Below are 24,893 nucleotides of genomic sequence, written 5' to 3'. Positions count from 1 at the left end.
GATTCTTCATTCATTTGGATAAAGTTACAAATTGGGAGTATAAATCTAAAGCAGTTAAGTTACTAAAGATTTTTTATGACCATCGCATACACTATGGTCCAAATGTTTCGGTGGCTATTCTTTGTTGCATCGAAGTACTGTGCAAGGTAATATATCTATTATTATTTCCATAAAACGCACTATTATATATTATTAATATTTCTATTACATTTGTAGATTGATCCAGATTTTCTTTATGCAAAATGGAATAATAAAGAAATTGTTAAGTTCATTCCAACATTTCTTTCAGATAATTATCAAAAAGTTCGATATAAGGCAATTGATATATTAGTAAATTTTATTAAAGAAACTTCAGGAACCATTAAATTGGAAACTTTTCATAAATTAGAAGAGTTATTTTGTGTTATCTATGAAAATGTAATAAGTTAACTTATTTTTATGCAAATTATACTACAACTTATTTTTTTTTTTTAGAATATTAAAGTTTTCGAAGTTGAAGGATTGTTAACTGACGAGAGAAAACGTGATGAATTACAATTTAGAACAGTTACTGCACTATATATTTTTGTATCTATTACAGTAAACTGTCCAGACTGGATAGAAGAATCATTGTTAGCGTTATTTAAACTGCAACGTGATAAAAATTTATTTGAAGCCGTAAATAAAGGTATATATTTTTATTGTTTTTCTATATTTTCTATATTTCCCATTTTTAGCCGACCATACCAACAAAAAAAACAGGCTATTAAGATCGAAAAAAAAAGTTTTTTTAATTTCACTCAAAATGAGTTATTTGGGACATAAATGACCTAAATACAAAATATTTTTATGGTGTCTGTCTGTCTGTCCGTCTGTCTGTAACACAATAACTCAAAAACCGCTAAACCGATTTATTTTTATTATATACGTTATTATAGGTTTTTATTATATACGTTATTATACACGAGCTAAGGAGAAAAAAACTGGTAAGTCAATGGAGAAGTTGAGATGGGTCTTTGGAGCGTCGCAACTCGGTTCCTATGTGAGCTAGGGGGTTGAAACGTAGAATTTAGATGGGGCTCTTCTTTGGTATATTGATAGATTGGACCAAGACCAACTTGACCGTGTAGGACATGTGTCAATGTGACAGTTAGTTTTGACGTAAGAAACGTCAAAAGTTGATGTCGTCCGATCGCAACCAAATTTGGTGGGTAAGCTATGTGAGCGACGCGACGGTGCACACGGTCCCACCCTGCAATATTGGATACGACGCCGACGTTTTGTTTACATCTACATCAGGGTGGGACTAAGGATTTGATACTGAAGAAAAATATGGGTTCATTTCGGCATAATTGGGGACGGGCTACAGGATCACGTCCTCGACGTTTCGAACCGATGCCTCAAAATGGACGAAATCATCAGGGTTTTTCTTAATTATGGATCGATTGGAATCAAACTCGGCTCGTGGATAGAGGTACTCGAATGGAGTCCTCAGACGGACAGACAAACCGACGGAAGTAAGAAGTTTCACTTCAAATATGCGCACATAGTGCACAGATAATTTTTTTTAAAACTAGCTATTTTAATGCATAACAGTGTATTTTGCTTGCCGTTCTAACCTAAATATTACTTTAATTTTGTTTTTCTTTTAGAATATTTAGAGAAGATTATTGCTGCTTTTGAGTTGCACTATAAGTTTGATAACTTTTTGGCCAACTATTTAGAAAACACATTAAGCAAATGGATTAACTTAGGATATGACATCAACCGTTTTCCGATAATTTTTTTTAACTGTACTGACAAATTGGAGTTTTATACAAAATATTTTAATATTTGTTTGCCGCTTTTGGTCATGAAAGATAGATCCGAATTGGTTAAGGCTGCTAATCAACTTCAAATAACTGAGAAGGAATTTTTAGAGGTAAATGGTTTGCACATTATAAATAAGAATTTGTTCGTTCTCTATCTCTAAAATTAATAAGGGACATTAACTACATACTAAACATTGCTTTTATACAGAGTGTCTCAGAAATAAGTGCAAGTATTTTAAGACGTGGTAGATCTGGCTAAAAGAAACATTTTCTCATTACCATTTTTAAAATAAATTGAAAATAGTCGAGATATTCAACTTTGAAATTAAAAAAATAATGCTAACATTTTGACAACCGCTGGCTACAATCGATTTTACCCAATTACCACAAAATATACAAATATACAATACAATCGATTTTACCCAAAACCGCAATTACTAGTGATGGGATAACTCGAGCGAATTTACTCGATTATTGAAATAACCGACATCGCTCGATTATGAACGAGCGATGCAAGTGACGAGTACCAAGCGACGAACGCAAGCGATCCTAGAATGAAATAAATTGAAATCCAATTTTAATGTGACCTACTCGATAAAAAGCCGAGCGAATTTTCTACATACATTGCAGGTAACAAATTTATACGACGCCGTATATACCGGGTGCATCTCAAAAGTGGCTCACACCTATTACTTTTTTATTTTTTTAGATAAAAAAATGAGATTTGGTATGTTAGTATAAGACATAAATTAGGATTGATTGACGTATTCAATTGTTTTCTCTCGCTTCCTGGTTCACCGGAAATGACTACAATTTTTGATTTCTAAATGGCACTATCGGTATTTTTTTTTTACTTTATTTGATAGAAAATGACATTCTAAATAGAATGACGTATCATATGTCAACTTTTGATATATTCGCTTAAAAACAAATTGTATTTTAAATTTCAATCTAGAGTGCCATGGCTGTGTTAAAAACACTAATTTTTAATCAAGGAGCCTTGGAAAAATAGATTTGATTGTCTAATGTTTTTAGTGTCTTGCCCTGGCCGGTTAAAAGATATGATACCCAAATCTATTTTTGATCATATCTCAATTTTTTTCAAATGGAACGAAGGTGGATCATTAGCATATTTCGAAAAAGATTTTTTTTATGAATAATTTGATACCACACACTTGGTATTTCAAGTCAAATTGTCGTTGAACCACATGTTACAATTTCAAATAAACCATATGCGAAAATGTCAAAAGTTGACATGTGATATGTCATTCTATTCAGAGTGTCATTTTCTACCGAATAAAGTAAAAAAATACCGAGGGTGTAATTTAAAAATCAAAAGTTGCAGTAATTTCCGGTGAAACCGGAAGTGATCGAACAATTGAATATGTCAATCAATCCTAATTTATGTCATATACTAACATACCAAATCTCGTTGTTTTAACTGAGAAAATAAAAAAAAGTTATAGGGGTGATCCACTTTTGAGACGCACCCGGTATATTTATCCGTTGCGTATCTGAGAGACAAAATTTTACGACCTACATCGACAATGCTTCGAAATAAATTAAATCAGGCGATCAAGCAAATCGCTCGCCGCTTACTACTTGCCGTTCATTACCGAAAGAATATGTGCCCTGCGCACGCAGCTTACTGCTTGGCGCTTGGCGTTAACAAGTACTTACAACATGCGACGGACAAAAAACCGTATTTTTAAATACAAGCGATATTTCGCTCGAGTGATCACTCGGTTATTGCAATCGCTTGATACTCAAGTACTCGATTATTGAAATTAATCGGTTTTTCCCATCACTAGCAATTACCCGGATCTCTACTTCTTCGGCGGCCTGTGTTGCCACATCGACAAGAAAGTAAGTAAATACTTGGCTTATTAGTATCATGGTAAAATTTTTAAAACACATTATTCATGCGTTTTCTGACTATTTAATGAACTATCAACTTATATTATTATCAAATATATCAAATCAATTATCAAGATTTGCTAGTAAAAAAATTTAAGCTTAAAATATCACAACACAATTCATTTAAACCAAAAACCCGTAATACCAATGACTAAAGAATATAAGGACATGTAACGCCCATATACGGGCTGCAGCAGAATTTGTGACCTTAGAGACCATTCTTTTGATGACAAACAATGAGTCATCATTTGGTCACCACGACAATTTTAGCAATTTTTAGTAGTTTGTGTGTAGTAAACTTTGTATAAACTTTATTACAATGGTGATTAGTTGTTCAGCTTTCAAGTGTAAAAGCATCAGCGATAAGAAAGAGCCAGGAGTTACGTTTCATAGGTAAATAAACAGTCCACTCCAACTTTTTTTTTGAATTCGATAATTATGCTTCAATTTCAGTTAACATCTATATGTACTTGATATGTGCTATACGTCGATACTAGTTTTGTACCTTATGTTAACATTTTAATACGTTTTTTTTTTCGTAATTAATTAGTATTATACACCATAGGCGTAGTCAAAACAATTATGAAAAAATATAAATATTGCTTCGAACAGCTAGGTTAAGAAAAATATGTGCCACGGCACTGTTTGGTAACATCGACACAATTTGCTCTCGGGTGTTATTTGTCCTTGGATTCTTTAGTCATTGCGTAATACAAAACTAAAGTGTCAAAACGAATGACAATGTCAGGAAATAAATAAATAAATGTGGCATATTGACATTTTTTACAGCAGAGCTACTACCTGAATCCCCAGCGTGAATTTTAAATTCCCGTTAGTGAGCCCGGCGCCGAATATGTCCATGGTTGGCAACAATGAATTTAAAAATCGCGTCCTCGGTTATGTAACTAAAAGGTTAATTGGTGTCGCTTGTATATGATAATATTTATTTTTCACCAAATTTATTGTTCACCAAAAACTAATTGACACTTTATAACACTGTATTATCCCTGAACAACATGGATTTATCCCTAATCGCTCAGTCGAGTCAAACTTGGTGTGTTATTCCGAATATATAATGTCTTCTTGGTTTGGTTTGGTTTTGATGTCAATATGACTCCCATTTTTAGGTGGCGCCACCTACATGTGTTTTAACTGTTTTGAAGAGTAATAACTTTTCGTTGGTACCTGTATAAAACTACTGAGTAAAAAAATATACATTTTCGACTTTTTTCACTTAAAAAAGGTCTCTTGGTAAAAATCGCTACGAGTAATGGTTCTCGAGATATTTGAAATCGAAATTAGCAATACCTGTCATCATTGACATAAATTAAACATGTTGACTAAATAGTTATTAGACTGAAATCATAAATTTGAAATCTTTTTGTGCCAAAAGTTCAAAAGAAACTGTTTAATTAAATTTAAAAAAATAAAAATTTATTATTTCAGTCAAATAACTATACTCAACGTGTGCTTATTTTTTGTCAATAATGGCATGTATTGACTATTTCCATTCTAAATATCTTGAGAACGGTTGCTCGTAGTGATTTTTACCAAGAGACATTTTTTACATAAAAAATTATGGAAATGTATATTTTTTTAGTCAGTGGTTTTATACAGGTACGGTCGAAAAGTTATTACTCTTCAAAACAGTAAAAACACATGTAGGTGGCGCCCCCTACAAATAGGAGTAATTTTGACATCAAAATCAAATTTCTCGTGTCACAAAACACCCAGAAATACCAATTTTCATCCAAATATTGACGTTACTTCAGAAATTATTTGGAAAAAATCAAAATAAAAATGAAACTTCTACACCCTGTATCTCCTAAACCAAGCATTTTAGGACATACATTTATACGAACTTTTTTAGTTATTTTGATCTGTAGAATATGCTGCCGAAGTTTCCGGAATACAGTTCGGACCACCCTGTATATATCATTTTCATGAAACAGGCATAATTTTTTGTATGATTATAACTTTAATAACAGTCTCCTGCAGCAAGTACGCAAAGTGAGGAATCTCGGCGTCATTTTCGATCAAAAACTTATTTTCAATGAACACATTGACTATGTTGCTAGTAAATGTAATCGCTTCTTGGGATTTGTTATAAGATCGTGCGAATTTATTTCATCCCTGCAATCTATAAAGTCTCTGTACGTTGCGTATATTTGTAGCAGTATGAATTTTGCTTCGGTGGTCTGGTCCCCGCAATACTTTGTATTTAAAACAAGATTAGAAATTATACAAAAAAATTTAGATTTTTAGATTTTAAGAAAAATAACATTTATAATTATTATGCGAACACAGATCTCTTACGTCAGGAATTTGGGTTAATTACACTTGAGCAGCGTCGCACTTGTGCTGACGTTTGCTTTTTACACAAATTAATCAACAGTAAATACGATGTTTCAATTTTGTTGGAAAAAGTTAATTTTAACGTTCCCCAGCGTAATTTTAGAGGAAATTATTTGTTTTCTAAGAACTTTTACTATACTAATTTAGGTAAGAATTCACCACTGAACCGAATGCAGACTGCGTATAACGAATTATTTCATAACATAGACATTTTTATTGTATCCTTTCCAGTATTTAAGAGTAGAGTCAAGAGAAACATTACTAATTTTTCTAATGATGCTTAAGTAATTGCAATATGGACATTAAGTTTTTTTTTCTTTTTTTAGAAGTTAAGGTTTAGTAATTAAGTATTAATAAAATTGTGTTGATTGGTATACTACACTATTGTAAACTGAGGTGCCATAATATTGGGTCTTGGACCTGTTTGGCATCCTTTAGTCTTAAATATTGTATATATTGATGAGAATAAAAACCACTTAAATTTATTAAAAAAGACTTAAAAAAGTATAAATACTCACAAATGCACCGGTTTTTTTTGTTTTGTTTGTTTAAAAATGTTTACTTTTCAGAATAATTGTACCAAAGTATTTGCAAATGCGCTAACTTGCAATGCTGCATACATTGGAGATCATTTTTTGAAAACTAACACAGAGATAAAATATCTAGTATCTGTGGTGGGTGACAAACTGAAAGAACTATGGTTGGAAAATGTAGAAGACGTTTTTCTTAACCTGTTGACTGGTATATCCGATAATAAGCTTTTTTATGAAACATTTGATGAAAAAGTCATTTTTATATACCATGGAATAACTTATGCCGAATTTCAAAAGTGTTTGAAATTTGTAGAGGTTATTATTTTATTAGCTAATATCTATTTATTGTAATTATAATATATTTTTATTTTAGGATCTTCTTTGTTCAGGAAGCAGCTTAATCCATCTATTTTGTAGCTCTAAAAGCTCCAAATTGCAGAAAATATTACTTCAGTTGCAAACAGAACCATACACTGCAATAGCTGAAAAGAAAAAGCTGAAATACTTTCATCAGTATTCAATATGCATTGATTTGTTAACTACAAATATTAAATCAAAAGATAAAATAATAACTTATTTTTTGCGGGACACAATTTACTACCTAATTAATTTAGCCAGGAGCAGTGTAGATAATTTAAAGTTGAGCAAAATAGTTATAAAATACTTGGATGTATTTTTGAAACGTGTAGTACCTGAAAGATTTATAGTTTTTGAAGAATTTTTCGTATTTACTGTAAATTCTGTAAAAAGTTTAGCTCTAATCAACCACCAAACTTCTCAGCTTTGTTTGAATATCCTGGAGTTTCTCATAGTGGATAATGCCTCGAAATTTACCGAAATGATAAAAGGATTAGACACATTTCCAGACAAGGCAGAATTTCAAAAAATAAATGAAATCCATCATAAAATCAAATACGCTTTTAAAACTGTTACATTAGAGGACGAGATAACGTCATTCTTGGATTTTTCCAATGACATAGCGTCTAGACAAGATAATCTAGTTCATTTAAAGAGGTTGTTAGCCACTGAAAAAGCACAACTGGGTAAGATGTACAGCAAGCTGACTGAATCTAGTTCAGAAGAATGTTACAAGAACAGTGTGCTGCATCGTTTGACGTGTGTTCTTGTTAAAATGAGCTGTTTTCCTAACAAGAACATTAGCATTGAAGCCATTAAATGTCTGGGTGAATTAGGCCCTGCTAATTTGGCCACATCTATACTTCAATCCAAGGATAAGGTTTTAGATATTAAAGCGAAACCTCTTAAACTACTAACCGGCCAGATATTATCACTTTTAATACAGTATATTGTCGATCCCGATATTAAAGTTGTCAAGAGAGCTACCGATGCTTTGTATGCAGTTTTGAAATATGAAGAAGCAAAGGGGATTGCAGGTAAGTTAATGAAATGTAAATAGATTATACTAAGGGCTGGCAAAGGTTAGTCTTGGGTCGAGATTTCCGTATGTAAGAATATGTAAGAGTACAATGCGTTTATAATGTACTGAACAAAGAGAGGACAGTAAACACGTTGCCAAACGTATGAAATAAACCGAGAAACTGTGCACATCGCTAAGAGACGTGGAAGGGGATATAGCAGATTTGTCGCAGCATTTGTCGACCCATTCAATACCTCTGTCAGTACTTAAAGTTCCAGGGAAAGGTGTACGTCATGCCTTCAACTTCACGATTAAATACGTCTCGTGATACTTGATTTGTTTATTTATTAACGAGTCGTTGTAATTTTCCCTATAGCTTGAATTTTTTTAAGTGCAAGCTAGAAACACTTGCATTTTTGGTAAAAATAAGTGGAATTGAGTGGGTGTTCGATAGTGGTCGCGCTATTAGAACTCTGAATTCAAAAATCGATATCTCGAAATCTATTAGAAATAATAGATTGTAGTTTTTCAAGAACTTTGTTAATATTTCTGCTGTATTTTCTTTGTAGACAGTATGTGAAAATCTTTATCAATAAAAAAATTACACGATTGCTGAAAATTGCTATGCTCTAAAAGTAAATGGATGGATTGTTTACAATTTTGGAATGGAAAAAACAACCTTATCGAATTTTTCTTATGTAAACATATTGTAAAATATCCGAAATTAAAAAAAAAGTTTCAATATCTAAAGTGGTTCTTAAGTTATGGCCTGTTATGTGTTAAAAAGTTGAGTTTTTAAATTATCGCGATTACTGACGTTTTCTCGTTATAAAAAAAATGACACCCTAACGATATCCTTATAATTCCATTTCAGATGCTCAGAAACATGTCTAATGATTTTATCTAGTTATCTCTTGAAAGAAAGTCTTTTAAAAATAAGCGATTTGCGATCGTGATTTTACTTTACTTGATAGGGAAAGGCGTATCGGCAACGACACAATAGAACACCGTCGCGCGTCGCGTCGGTCGATCGGTCGCATTTCTCTCACTCCGACTTAATAAGATCCCTATGCGATTTACTTCCACACATGTAAATGCCGACCCAAAAGTAACAGTTGCCAGCACGGTATAATACTTGTCGTGAACTGGTATGAAAAATTCTAAGTCCACGTTGTGTTTGTCATTTCGGGAAAATCAACCAATCTCTCACGACCGGTTTCTGGGCCTTTACCGTTCATCAGGTGATCTGGTGTCACAGGTGGTTATTGAAATGTTTATATTTAATAAAATATTAAATTGTTTCTGTTCACCCCTCTTGTTTCTAGAGATCGCTTGACCATCTTGTGAGATATATTGTCAAACGCCCCCGCATTGTCTAAGAAGGCACAAATTGCTGTTGCTTTGCTATCCAGGCTTGCCTGTATTAGCTCGGTTAATTGGTACAGAGCAGTTTCTGTGGATCTGCCCGCTCTATATCTTCTTCTTTCTCAGCTTGGGTTCATCCAGTGTTGGATATAGGCCTCTTCTAGGTTTTTCCACGCTTCGCGATCTCTAGCCAATCTTATCCATTGTCTTCCCGCCACTGCCCTGACGTCATCGACCCATCTGTTTTTTGGTCGGCCCACACTTCTTGTTGTGCCCCTAGGTCTCCACTGTCTTGCCACATGTCCTATCCATTGCCACTTTAGACTTGCCACTCTTTTAACAACATCTATTAATTTTACAGTTGGGGGTTGGAACCTTTGATGTTACACAGCAAAATAAAACACTAAATCACCACAATACACCAAAACACTTACTTTTACACTGGACGCGCGTTTCGCTAACCATGTTAGCATAATCAGATGATTATAAACTGAAATTTTATTACAGTTTATAATCATTATTACAGTTTTTACAATAAGTTTACAATAATCAGTATTACAATTTATAATCATCTGCTGATGATGCTAACATAGTTAGCGAAACGCTCGTCCAGTGTAAAAGTAAAAGTGTTTTGGTGTGTTGTGGTGATTTAGTGTTTTATTCTATTAATTTTGTTTTTTGACGTATGTGGGTGTTCCGTATTTTTTCCCTAATGGTGACACTCCCAACATGACTCTTTCCATGGCTCTTTGTGCTACTCGTAGTTGTTCTGCTGTTTTTCGGGTAATTGCCATAATCTCTAAGCCATACGTAAGCACAGGTAGAATGCAGCTGTCATAAGCCTTTTTCTTTAGGTTGATGGGCACCTTTTTATCCTGAAAATATGGCTCATATTTCCAAATGTATCCTGCGTTTGATCTCCGTATTTTGATTCTCCTTACCCAGCTTGATTTTATGACCTAAATATATACAATGGTCTACGTTTTCAATATATATCCGCTCTATATACAGGTTGTTAATTTGCTTATTACTCGCGGCAAGAGCTTTATGGTTGAAATATGGCAACCTCGGCCCGCTCTTCGGGAGACGACGCTACGGGACGAGTCGGCAGGTTAGTATTTGGAATTAGATGCAGTGTTGCCATTCTGTTCCCAATAAGTATCCATCAGTTAACAATCTGTATATGCTGACTTTCGTGCAGTGGTTTAACCTTTAGATGATTTTCTCAAATATGGTTGTCCACTATTTTCTCCATCATTTTTAGTATAAACGATGTGTAACTAATAGACCTAAACGATTTAGTGTTAGCCCAGTCAGTAATGCCTATTTTTGGTATGAAGATTACTTTCGCTCTTCTCCAGATGGTTGGTATCTAAGCTGCTTCTTGTAATGTTTAATAGATGGTGAGTAGCTATTTCCTGGCTCTTTTTTAGGCAGAAAAAATCCCATCTGGTCCTGCTGCTTAAAAGGCTGAAAGGTGTCAATAGCTCCATTTCAGATTTTGTTCTGTTATTACTAGCTTGGACATCTCCCACTCTTCCCTGCAAGGATTGTACGGTTCAGTCGGAGCTGGTTGTGTATCAATAGATTGCTACCTGGAAAGTGTGTATGAAGTAGAAGGTTAGCTCTCTCTTCATCTTTTTCCGTATAGCTTCCATCGGGTTTCTTAAGAGCCATATTATAGGGATGGGCCCACTCTTGGCCATAGCTGTGTGTAGTCTAGCTGCATAATTAGTAGAAGTGATGTTTTCGCAAAAAAGATCTGAAATCAGACCGTTTTGTCCTTCTAATCTTATTATACTCGGTTAATTTCTTGGTGTAGAGCTGCCATTCGCCGCTGTATTTCGCTCTGTTGAAGAGTCGTGGGACCTTCGATCTAATACTGGCCAGCTTCTTGTTCCACCAGGGCTTGTTACTTTTTTGAGTACCCTTACTTGTCGGGCAACTAGATTCATATGCATTCAAATTTTCCCAGTACTGCTTCGCTGGTATCTGCTTCCGAGATTGAAGTTACGGGTGGAATTAATTCTTTGATGGCTTCCCGGAGGTCGTCGGCGGTATCGTTGTTCCCTAAACTCCGCACGTTCAATCTGGTCATGTTGTTTTGCTTTTTACAGTGTGGATGTTTGGGTTTTAACTGGATTTTTACTTTTGAAATTAAAAGTCGGTGGTCAGCACCAATAAGCTTATATGCTATTAATGGAGAGGCAATACACTTAAATGTTTTTGCGTAGATAAATCAAATCATAAGATATAGTTTTAATAAATTATTCATGAATTTATCGTTTGTATTGTTTTTATAAGATATTAACTCGTAAAAAGTTTTAACATTAAGTTCACTGGTTTAAATGTTTCAGCATCAGGTGAAGATTATGGATACGGTCCAATTAATAGATCTTATATATTTCCTTTCACACTTAATACAAGTAAATCTTCAAGCGTTCGAATAAATTCAACGTTGCGTTGGCAAAACGACATTGAAATATGGTGTCCATCGGATAGCACTGACAGTAACGGTTGGATTACCACGCTAGTTGTGGAATTACTAAACACCTTTAGTAACGGAAGTTATTTTAATGATTTAATACCTTTATGTAAAGTTAAAGTAAGTATGGTTTAATATTATGTAGTAGAGGTGGGAATTCTAGTTTTTTTGGAGGATCTAGTTTCTTAGTTCTACTTCCTCCAGAGAAATAGTTCCTTACTTCTAGTTCCTCCGGAGAAATAAACTCCAATCAGGGTTTAAAAAACTATTATCACAAATCAATAGGAGCGAATTTCCTGTTTCCAACGACGATCACCTCGTATACGGGAGCTTATATTACTTATAGCATAGTTTAAGGAAAAGAGTAGTTGCACTCTCGCAAATATTTTCTACCAGTTTTTGCAATCTGTCGAATATCGGCAGATTGCAAAGCATTTCAGTTGAATTCCGTCCGTCGAGCTGCGAGGTTCGAGCGTTGCGTCCCAGCACAGAGACGGATTGACAAAAAATTAGTGCCTTACTGTGTGCTGCTATTAAATGTAGTAATAATTCAAAAAGTTGTTCTTTCAGTTTTTTTAGATTTCCATTGGATGAATTTTATAATAGCATAATCTCTTATAAATTTAGTGGACTGTATTTTGGCTTTATTATAGCCAGTGTTATTAAAGAAAATAGAAAATATAGCCAAGTGTTAGGCTATACTTTCCTAAACAGGGATAACAAATCCGCGTAGAAAAATTTACATTATTCTATATGTATAGGGTATTTTTTATGGCGTCACCAAAATCGGAATATTTAAAATGGTATATCTCAATTTTTTTAAATGCAACATTCTGTATATTATTTTTCTGTCAGATGCAGAATTTAAAAGTGAACATTTTTTATTTAAAGTGTTTCTAAATTTTTAACGGTTTTGCAGATATTCGCAGTATTATATTACATATGGCTCTTTCAACAGTAAATTTTTATCAAAACCACCCCCACCTAATATGATCTTTGTCTGATATTTTATGGTTGAAAATCCCATATGTAATGAAATACAGAAAATATTTGCAAAACGGCTAAAAATTTAAGAACACTTTAAATACAAAAAATGTTCACCTTTTAATTCTACATCTGAAAGAATAATAATATACAAGGTGTTGCATTTAAAAAAATGAGATACAACATTTTAAATATTACGATTTTGGTGACGCCATAAAAAATACCCTCTATACGATAAAGTAAATTTTTCTACACGAATTTATTCTGGTATCCTTCATGTTTAAGAAAACATAGTTAAGTATTAATAAAGTTATATTCACTCTAGTTTTTTACCACTTTTTGTATATAATGTACAAAATATCACAACCAAATAAGTTTTAGTAAATAAGAAATAGAATGGCAACACCGCAGTGTGCTTTAAATAAAAACAGTGTACTATATGCAGATTAAATAAAAACAGTGTACTATATGCAGAATTTTATGCCGAATCCAGTTATCTACAGAAAATTAAACTTGTTTTAAATCAGAAAAAAGTTGTAGAAAATCTATGAAATAGATTATAATAATATAAAAATATGGCATTATATATTTTTTCCGCATTTCTTCCCATCAGAAGATTTTCAGATACAGAAGAATTGTTACCTACACGAAATAAAATTCTGTTTTCAAGCAAGTTTTTAGTCGATGATCATTTTTTTTTATTTTATTTTATTGTGAACTCATATTTTCCTAAATACATATCTGTGAAACTATGGCGAGTGCCACGACTATACTTTGCCTAGTTAATAGAGAACAACGGCTTACGGTCGAGTCCGCCGCTGCTGGCACGTATACGTAGACGTAAAGAATCTTTTACGTGTATAAAAAAATAAAAAATATAAGAAATGCGCATGCGCACGTAAACGTTTACGTGATTGTAGTGTGTGCCGTTGTTCTCTAATAGCCCACGACTATACAGCTACGTCAGTGGTCACGAGAGGCGAGAACAAATTCATATAAAGTGACAGAAGATGAACAAAGGATTTGACAAGGAGTAAAACTACTAGTTTCCTTATACTATGCTTATAGTTCATTCAAAAAGTTACATGTTAACAGTTTTTCATTTTTAGGTCAAATTCTGTGAATCTATTTTACCATTATTAATATATCTACTATTGCATTTGAAAAATAAAACACTGACGGTGGCTATTTCGAAACAAATCAATAATTTTTTCACAAATCACTGGAGTGCGACGGTCACATGTACAACAGAGAAAACGAGCATAGCAGTGAGTAAGAAGGCAGTAAAATGTATGGTCGACGTTATTAACTTTATACGACAACAATCAAGCATTTTACAAGAGTAAGTCAATAAAATATACTTATATTCATTAATGTCAAAACTAGTAGTAAACCAGCGGATTTAGTCTGTGGATTTAGTCGACCGAGTTGACTCGTTATGTACCAAATTTCTCGTATTTTGAACGGCCCAATCTCGACTGCCGACTTAATCTGCCGATTAGATCTTTCGACGTTTTATAATAGCGTTACCAGTCCACGGACTTTATCATTCGATCATTTTTAGGGTTCCGTACCCAAAGGGTAAAAACGGGAACCCTATTACTAAGACTTCGCTGTCCGTCCGTCCGTCTGTCACAAAGGTCTATCTTATGAACCGTTATAACTAGACAGTTGAAATTTTCACAGATAATGTATCTATGTTGCCGCTATAAGAACAAATACTAAAAACAGAATTAAATAAATGTTTATAGATAAAAAAGTACTTTCACTAAACATTATCTTTTAAGTAAAAATTTTGCATAGAATCTTTCAAGTCCTCGGTGGCCGCGTGGTTAAAGCGTTAGGACTTTACGCTGCTATGACGTTGGAGCTGTAGTAAGGCAGGTTCGAATCCTAGTCAAGGCGACTTTTTTTAATAGTTTTTTTTTAATTTTTACATATTTTTACATATTTATTTTTACTTTTTACATATTTATTATTGATTAATACAATTTTTAGTAATGTATTTCTTCATTTTTTTTAAATTACTTATACGCGCATTCAAAATTTCAGCTAAATCGGAAAAAAGTTTATAATAATATAGTGTCTGATGTTATATGATAATGAATGGTACGGAACCCTTCGTGCGCGAGTCCGACTCGCACTTGACCAATTTTTTTTTAGACCAATGACCAATCTAATCTGACAGATCGAGCCTGCGGATTTGGGCTTTGACAGGCTTCGTCCGCCACAGGCTGATCTGCCACACAAAAACAAAGTTTTTATCCGCGGATGTGTCACGTGCCACATTAAACTAGTCAACTTATATGTTGGTGTATGGAGGCCATTAAAATATTAATGTACACATGTCCCTGGATTGTCTTTACAAGAGAAGACACTTTTTATATTAATATATTTTTAAGAATAAATCTTCTTACACAAAAGTTTTTCAATATTTTTTGAAAAACATGAACATAGTTGAATTTTTTCCCAAAAATCAAAATGCGCATCATGATAATACCATTTTTAAGTTTTCATTCCTTATTAAACGGTTGTTATTAATTTTGATTAACGTCGTATTTTCTGCTGTTTTAATATGTTAAAGAAGTACAAAATTTATTTGGTTCAATACTATGGAAAAGGTGATTTTATATTTTGTGCTTCTTTAACATTTTAAAATAGCAAAAAATATGACGTTAATGAAAATTAATAGCAACCATCATGCATAGCCATTGCCTGGAAACTTATATGGTGAAATTTTGATAAAATAATTTAGTACTCACTAAAAACCCGGTATGTCGCTAGTGGTAGGAAAAATAATTTTTAGAGGTTACTAGTTTATGTGGTTGCCTGTGATATGCATATACAGGGTGTTTCCTAATTAATCTAAAAAATAAAGAATCGTTAGAAAACGGCTTAAGGCGGGCTCTTAATAAGTATATTTTTTTTTTCTCGGCAACCGTTTGATGAACAAGAAAAACTCAAAAGATCAATTTTGTTGAAAAAGTATGGCCAGTCAAGAAAAAAATATATTTTCTTTAAAAAAGCAGTAGTGTACCATTTATGTTAAGCAAAATATTGATTTTTTTTTAATTTTTAACACCCTGTAGATCAGAAAAGAAGTACTTTAGACCCAATGTTTATATAAAAATTGTTTTAAGACCACATGAGGAATCACACCACAATTTTTTAGACTCATTAGAAAACGCCCGGTATATTGTCAACTTGACAATGATTGTTGATAAATCAAAAAATACCTTTTCTGTGAAAAAAAACGATTTTCGCAGGAAAAATTTTGGTTTTTATTGAATGTGGGCCTGCGTCTGCAAATACCGGTATGTTTTTTAATATTCTATCTATCTAAATTTTAAACATCATAGTCAGAAATAGTTTTATTATTTATTAACTGTAAAAATGGTATACTTTTAAGTTTTATCAAATATTGTGATTTACTTTCTACCTTGCAGTCAAAATTTATATTTAATAAACTGTAAAATATATATATATATTCTTATGTTTTATTAAAGTTACTCTGATATACTAATATATTAGTGTAACTTTAAAACTAAATCCTGTGAAATCAAATATAAACATAAAAAATATCTACAGCAGAAAAGGCGAAGGTGCTGGGTTAAACGTAGTCTCTACTACGAACACGGAGGGGCGCTTTGACCCAAAATTTTACTATTAAGTTTCATATCTATCTTAATAGAAGATTATTTTCTTTTATCTATTTGCATAGCCATCATGGAAACAAAATATTACCATAGAAACGCGTTTTGATTTTTGAATAAATTCAACAATAGCTTTGTTCGGGTTTTCGTTATTACCAATCCTGAAGCTTATTAGAATTCTACAGCGCATGCGCAGCTGAAAAATGTAGTCTGAAATTTTGAATTTTATAATAATAATAATAATAATAACTTTATTGCCCAACAGGTATTTACCCATACAAAAGACAATTTAGACATATTAATATGAAATACAGTAATAATTAATAAAATAATAACAAAAAAAAATACAGAAAAAGAAAGTGTATATATGTGAAACAAAAGATAGATGAAAAAATAGATAACAATTAACGTTTGAAGAAATGAGTGTCCAGATGCCCTTTAAAACTTTGGATGGAGTTGTGGAAGAGATCCAAATCTGTCTGTCTACTGATGTCGTTGAAACTGCAACAGGCACGATGTAGTGGAGCTCTGCTTGCAAGGACGGTACTTTTGTGTTTTTAGTATAAAACGTCGTTTTCATTCTTAGTATTTACGGACGGTACATGCCAGCAAAGTTCACCGAGAAGAGAAGGAGAATCCAATAGACAATTAGACAACTTATATAGGAATATGATAGACGAACGAAGTCTATTATCCTTTAACGAAAGGAAATTCCATCTCTTCAACAATCGGCCGTGATCATAACCTTTGAGGAGGATATATTCCATCCTCTTTAAAAACAATAATTTTAAAAACAACGTTGGACATTTTCCAGACGTTGCTCAAAAGGCTACTATAAAATGGAGACCACACCAATGCAGCATAATCCAGCCTTGACCTCACAAATGCGTTGTAGAGAGCAATAAGACACGGAATATTGTGGAAGTTCTTAGTTGTGCGTGATATAAAACCCAGTGCCTTCAGTGACGCTTTCTTCTTCTTTACAGATTTCCTCTACGTGATAGTTAAAACTGAGACGCTTGTCGATATAGACGCCAAGGTCTTTTACCATATCGCAATTTCCCATTGTAATGCTGTCTATTTTGTAGTCGTATATGATTTCTCCGTGCTTTAGTGTTATGGACATTTTCTTACATTTCTGTATATTGAGTGGTAGATGGTTGCGAACAGTCCAGGCAAAGATGGAGTTAATGAATTCTGAACTCGTATACAATCTTCTGAGTCGGTCACAACAGAGAACAATTTTAGATCGTCGGCGAATAATAAGGATGGACAGTCAATTACGTTGAATATATCATTGATGTAAATGGAGAATAATAGAGGTGCGAGGTTACTACCCTGAGGAGCGCCACTTGTTGGTGTAAATCTGAAAGAACGGTGGCCATTATATTCAACGTATTATGATCGGCAAGAAAGATATGACGAAAAGAATGCTACGAGTTCTTCTGTAAACCAAAATTTTCCAATTTATGAAGCAGTCATGAGTGACTCAACTTGTCGAATGCTTTCGAGAAGTCCATAAAATTGCATCTACCTGCTGGTGTTCTTCAATAGCTTTATAGGTATATTCCATAAATGTAGTAAGATTTGTTACAGTAGATCTTTTTGGGAAGAAACCATGCTGATTGGGGGAAAGTTCGTTTTGGATTTGTGGAAATAATTTCGTAAATATGCACATTTCAAAAGCCTTGGCAAAGTTTGATAAAATGGCAATCGGTCTGTAATTACCAATGACGTTGACATTACCGGACTTGAATACTGGACAAATCTTCACATTCTTCCACGCATCGGGGAAAGTATTAGTAATGTAGAGCCAAGTTAAAAATCTTAGTAAGCGGTTTAGAGAAGACCGCTGCACAGTCTCTCTAACAATGAAAGAGGGGAACACTATCGGTCCTGCAGTGACTTTAGCTTTCAGTTTTCGCAGCGCGTTGAGAACATCAGATTCATCAAGTCCAATCAGGGAAACACAATTTAGTGGTAGCTGTAACAGGACAGCCATCCCAATTGTCCTGCTTCTGTTCAGTATACACTTCGGAAAAATGATCCAAAAGCATCCAGTATTTGAGATGTGTCGAAAGCTGAGTGTTTTCATATTCCATAATGCCTGGTATGTGGAATGTTTGCGCTTCTGGTCTCTACAATCTCCAAATCTTTGAGGTTGGGTTTGCAGATTGTTTTGGATCGTCTGTTCATATGTTGAGTAGGCCTCTCTTTTGATTTGTCTCTAGTGAGTGCGCGAAGACGCTTGAAGGATTCTAATGCAATAACGGAGTTGGTGCACTTGTAAATTCTGAACTGTCTGTATTTTTCTTTTAAGTTGTTGATTATATCCCTTGTGAACCATGCTGGAAAAGTCCTGGAGGTGTTCTGTTTATCATAAAGTGGTATTACTGCATCCATGATAGTAGTAATGTATACATAATAATATGCGTATAATATACCGGGTGCGTCTCAGAAGTGGCTCACCCCTGTAACTTTTTATTTTTTCACCTAAAAAACAAGATTTGGTATGTTAGTATATGATATAAATTAGGATTGATTGACGTATTTAATTGTTTTCGATCACTTTATGGTTCACCGGAAATGACTACAACTTTTTATTTTTAAATTGCACTCTCGGTATTATTTTACTTTATTCGATAGAAAACGACACTCTTTGAATATAATGACATATAATATGTCGACTTTTGACATTTTCGCTTAAAAAATCGTATTTTAAATTTCAATATATTGTGCCATGGCTGTATTAAAAACACTAATTATTTGAGCCTCGGAAAAATAAATTGGAAAAGTTTATTTTTCCAGTCGTTATTTGATCGTTTTATTTTTCGTTGTTTATTTAATTTGATCGTTGTGTTTTTTTCGTGTCTTGTCCTGACCGGTTAAAAGATGTCCAAATCATATTTTTAATCATGTTTCAATTTTTTCAAATGGAACAAGGGTGGCACATTAGTATATTTGGAAAAAGCATTTTTTACCAATAATTTGGTACACTTGGTATTTCGAGTTAAATTATCGTTATGAACCGCATGTTACAATTTCAAATAAACAATATGCGGAAATGTCAGAAGTTGACATATGATATGTCATTCTTTTCGGCGAGTCTCATTTTCTATCAAATAAATTAAAAAAATGCCGAGGTTGTCATTTAAAAATCGAAAGTTGTATCACAGAATATCTAGCTACGCAACAGAAGCCTCGTTACATGTATAAAATCGTAGGTCTCAAAAGGAGACAGGCTTTTAAAGCCTGTCTTTAAATCAGATATTTTGATGTGGTAGTTTCGCTACTACATAATAGAGGTTATCGCCCTAATTTAAAAGAAAACAGTTTTCTTCAAACAAAATTTAAAAGAATTTTATGCAGTGTGCCATTGTGTAATTTATATTGTAAAACTTCCTGATAAAGCCTACCTTCAAATTTGCTACATCATTTAAACGTATTAAAATATATATAAGTATTTAACTTGCCATGTTAGTTGGAGTTAAATCTTACGAGCTGAATTAAAATCATTACCTGATGTTTGATTCTAACGGAATCCTGAATTTTGATTGTAATTCGACTATTATGACACCACTTCCTGACGTTCGATTGTGTTCATACCGTATGATCGGGAAAACACGGCCTTAGCGATGGCTATGAAATGAAAATCGCTGTCATTTTATGTGTAAATTTATATGGGAAATGTCATCGATCGTCTTTTCCCAGCCAACTGGACGCCGTTTTTTTCGGTATCAGACGGTATTTGATATATACTTGCGTATTTTTCATGACATTGCAATATTATGGTACCATGAAGCATATAAAGAGGTACCTTCTATAGTACCATATTATGATACCAATTCCTGACGTTCATGTGGGCTCATATTTGATATATATTTGCATATTTTTAATGACATTGCAATATTATGGTACCATGAAGCATATCAAGAGGTAGCATAATAGTACCATATACGATACCATTTCCTGGCGTGCGATTGGACTTATACTTGATATAGTAAGTATCTTCGGTGACATTGTAATATGATGGGACTATGGTGCATATAAAGTGGTACCTTAATATAGTACCATATTACGGTACCACTTCCTGACGTTCGATTGGGCTCATATTTGATTATACTTGCGTATTTTTGATGACATTGCAATATTATGGTACCATGAAGCATATCAAGGGTACCATAATGTAGTACCATATTACGATACCACTTCCTGACGTTCGATTGAGCTCATATTTGATTATACTTGCGTATTTTTGATGACATTGCAATATTACGCAATACCATGAAGCATATCAAGGGGTACCGTAATGTAGTACCATATTACGATACCAGTTCCTGGCGTTCGATTGGGCCCAAATTTGATATATAATTTATGTTTCTTTATATAAAGATTTGTTTAATTAATAATTTTAATTTATTTTACTTAATTTAATTTATTGTAACACGATGTCGTGACAGCAATTTTTATGCCAAACTAATATATTATTAATTGTACCTGTGTCACTTTTTAAAATCTACCTAGGTCTATATAAATAACGTGGCAAACAGAAAAAAATTGTTATTATAGTATTTTTTTAGGCAATTAACATTTTTTGTACTGCATTTTAATAAATCATTTCCATTATTATTAAACGTATATTTCATTACTAACGTTTCAGCAGTAATAAATATCACTATCAATCGCCCTGTATATTATTAATTTTAAAGGTAATTGAAGTTATTTTCTTAGTTAACATAATAAAGTAGTGTATATTAAAAATGTATTTTGAGAGCATATGTTATCCAATAATATACTTAAAATTAAAACTATTTTAAAAGCCCAACGAATAATTAATATATGTAAGTGTATCTGACAAGAAACGAAGAATAGAAAGAAATTATTATACACCAGAAAAAGAATGGGATACCAATTAAAGTCTTTTTGAATCTGGCAACTGTGCATATTTAACAGAGCTTCAAGGCCGTCGACGTGCCGTCGATCTACATCGATCTAAAACCGAAAATTTCCAATTATATTCTGATTATGATATTGTCGCGCCATCTAGTATTTTATTTGTGCAATTTTAGCTCTTTCATTTCGAGTATTTTTCTGTTGCGTAGCTAGATATTCTGTGGTTGTATTCATTTCCGGTGAAACAGGAAGTGACCAAAAACAATTGAATACGCCAATCATGTCATATACTAACATACCAAATCTTGTTTTTTTATCTGAAACAAATAAAAAGTTATAGGGGTGAGCCACTCTCGAGACGCACCCGATATATTCTTTCTATATTGCCCCCCCCCTTATTTTATATACAGAGTGGTCCGAACTGTATTCCGGAAACTTCGACAGCAAATTCTGCAGATAAAAATAAGTAACAATGTTCGTATAGACGTACATATGTCCATTTTTATTTCGATTTTTTCCAAACAAGTTCTGCAGTAACGTCAATATTTGGATTAAAATTGGTGTCTGGGAGTTTTTTGACATGAGAAATTTGATTTTGATGTCAATATGACTCCTACTAATAGAGGGCACCACCTACATATTTTTTAACTGGTTTGAAGAGTAAAAACTTTTCGTCCGTACCTATATAAAACAACTGAGTAAAAAAAATATACATTTACGACGCTTTTTACGTAAAAAAGGCTCTTTGTAAAAATCGCTACGAGTAATGGTTTTCGAGATATTTGGAATCGAAATTATCAATACCTGTCATCACTGACATAAATTAAATATGTTGACTAAATAGTTATTAGACAGAGATCATAAATTTGAAATGTTTTTGTACCAAAAGTTCAACGAAAAATGTTTTATCATCATTTTTTTGCAGAAAAAATATGATTAATTTAAAAAAATTAAAATTTCCCAAATTTATTATTTCAGTGAAATAACTATCTACTCAACGTGTTTATTTTTCGTCAATAAAGGCATGTATTGACTATTTCCATTCTAAATATCTTGAGAACGGAATTTCTCATGTCAAAAAACTTCCAGACACCAATTTTCATCTAAATATTGACGTTACTTCAGAAATTATTTTGAAAAAGTCGAAATAAAAATGAAATTTTAACACCCTGTATCTCCGAAACTAAGCATTTTAGGACATACTTTTATACGAACTTTTTTACCTATTTTTATCTGTAGAATATGCTGCTGAAGTTTCCGGAATACAATTCGGACCACCCTGTATATAAAAATATAAAAATATATGATTACTATTTAAAATTATATTTAAATTGAATTATTTAATTTTCAGCTTCAAATTCGAAGATTTGAAATTGAATTATTTAGCTATATCTAAAGCAGCTGCGTTTTGTTCCGCCCATTTCTCAGCTCTACTTTATGGCGAATTATGGTGTAGAAAACAAATATCGAATTACGAGCGAACGGCCTTAACGCAACTGAATTCTGTCAAAAGCGGAAACACCCTTTTGGACTACGTGTACGAAAATGAGTCTGAAACTGATGGAATTACCTTACAAGATATCCTACAAAATGTAATTTCTACTTAAGTCTTTTTTTTATAAAAATTTTATTTATGATTATTTTAGGCCTACAAATCGATAGGTGATTTGGACTCTCTCTCAGGTTGTGGATTTATGTTTTTACTTAATCCAGAATATAAAGTGGAATATTATAAAAAGCTAGATCAGTGGGATAAAGTTATGAACTATTATAGTTCCCAGTCTTCGAGGTACACAGGTTCCTCTTTAACAAATTTAATTGACAGCTTTAAAATGAACCAGTTTTACCAACTGCCAGTATTATATTCGGAATTATCATCGGAACCTCAGTATGAATGTTTGTGGAGATTGGGCCAGTGGACTACAAATGAGAAAAATGCATTTAAATGTGAAAAAGTAAGTAATACTAATATACAATAAATACTATATAGATACAATAAGTACAATAAAATAATTTATTTTAATCAAATAATGCAGTAGGAAAACAACAGTTAATGGAAATGAACTCTATACCAGAATTCAAGAAACTATCTAAAGTTGTTTCCGACACATTGCGAGAAATTCGATTTTTTTTTATTTTATTTTTCTTAAAAACATTATGAGGAACCACACCCTGAATATTTTTAGACTACTTTGGAAGCAGCCTGTACATGCCACTAAAAGTGGACAAAATTGTTATTTTGGGAGAACAGTAAAGCTTCATTCAGAAGCTCGCAATTAGTGGTTTCAATTAGCGTAGAAGTTTGTTCCTCTAATTTGAACGTAAGCATTCAGAACGTAAAAACATTATGAGGAATCACACCCTGAATATTTTTAGACTACTTTGGAAGCAGCCTGTACATGCCACTAAAAGTGGACAAAATTGTTATTTTGGGAGAACAGTAAAGCTTCATTCAGAAGCTCGCAATTAGTGGTTTCAATTAGCGTAGAAGTTTGTTCCTCTAATTTGAACGTAAGCATTCAGAACGTCAAAATTAGTTGGAGGAATTTTCAATTAGTGGAAAAACGTTAACAAACTTTCAACTTTTTCACTAATTATGCTTCAAAATTTGCGGGGAATGTCATTTTGGCCTTTGATTGGCATCTGGCAAGAGAAAAATGTGGTTAGAAATCAAAAGTTGATTGTTTTATAAGCTAAATAATAGGCACTTTACTTTTTTTTATACATTTTAGTTTACGATCATTCACAATGTCTAAAAACACAATTAAAATTAATAGGATATCCTAGCAACAGCTTGCGGTAAACAGTTGTATCCATAGCGAAAGCCGAATACTTAGCTTATAAAACAATAAACTTTTGATTTCTAACCACAATTTCTCTTGAGGGACGATAATCAAAGGCCAAAATGACATTCCTCGCAAATTTTGAAGTACAATTAGTGGAAAATTTAAATGTTTGTTACCTTTTTCTACTAATTGAAAATGACTACCACTAATTTTGGTGTTTTGAATGCTTACATTGAAATTAATGGAGCAAACTTCTACGCTAATTGAAACCACTAATTTATTCCACCTATTGCTAGGTTGAATGAGACTTTAGGATTATTACTATGGTCATATTCTGCGACTGTTGTTTTCCTATCTATTATTTTTTTGGAATAACTGTTGCGAGCTTCGTGACACAACGACCTCGATTTCACATCGCAAACCATCGATGTCAGCGTGTTATTATTTTTATATCTGATATTCGTCAGAACTGTTGTGAGCTTGTTAAAATTTTGTGACTAGGCGTTGCCAACATCATATCACGAGCCGTCGACTTCCAGTGCACTTCATTTTCATAACTGTTACTTTTTAGAATTAACAGCTGTTGTGAACTGATATTTATATCTTAAATTTCTGTAATAACATATCGTCAATACACACCCAGACTCTATACCACTGATTATGAAAAAGCTTGCGTCACTTAAATAATTTTTATAACATTTTGTTAATGAATAACTAAAATGTATAAAAAAATATAAACAATATTTATATTGTT

General features: G+C 32.9%; 1 protein-coding gene across 1 annotated transcript in view; it reads left to right on the top strand.

Annotated features, from left to right (window-relative positions):
- The window catches only part of LOC115874995 (serine-protein kinase ATM), a 96,796-nt gene that overhangs the window by 33,586 nt on the left and 38,317 nt on the right, over positions 1 to 24,893 (top strand). Inside the window, exons 12-21 of the mRNA XM_030890307.1 lie at positions 1 to 146; positions 217 to 417; positions 475 to 667; positions 1,632 to 1,900; positions 6,632 to 6,910; positions 6,969 to 7,989; positions 11,696 to 11,943; positions 13,917 to 14,149; positions 22,705 to 22,945; positions 23,000 to 23,308. Coding sequence (XP_030746167.1) covers positions 1 to 146; positions 217 to 417; positions 475 to 667; positions 1,632 to 1,900; positions 6,632 to 6,910; positions 6,969 to 7,989; positions 11,696 to 11,943; positions 13,917 to 14,149; positions 22,705 to 22,945; positions 23,000 to 23,308 — 3,140 coding nt within the window. The remainder of the gene's footprint in view (positions 147 to 216; positions 418 to 474; positions 668 to 1,631; positions 1,901 to 6,631; positions 6,911 to 6,968; positions 7,990 to 11,695; positions 11,944 to 13,916; positions 14,150 to 22,704; positions 22,946 to 22,999; positions 23,309 to 24,893) is intronic.

Source organism: Sitophilus oryzae, unplaced genomic scaffold (assembly GCF_002938485.1).
Source record: "Sitophilus oryzae breed Bouriz unplaced genomic scaffold, Soryzae_2.0 scaffold_130_pilon_pilon, whole genome shotgun sequence".
NCBI lineage: Eukaryota > Metazoa > Arthropoda > Insecta > Coleoptera > Curculionidae > Sitophilus > Sitophilus oryzae.
This window is presented reverse-complemented; position numbering and strand designations above follow the sequence as displayed.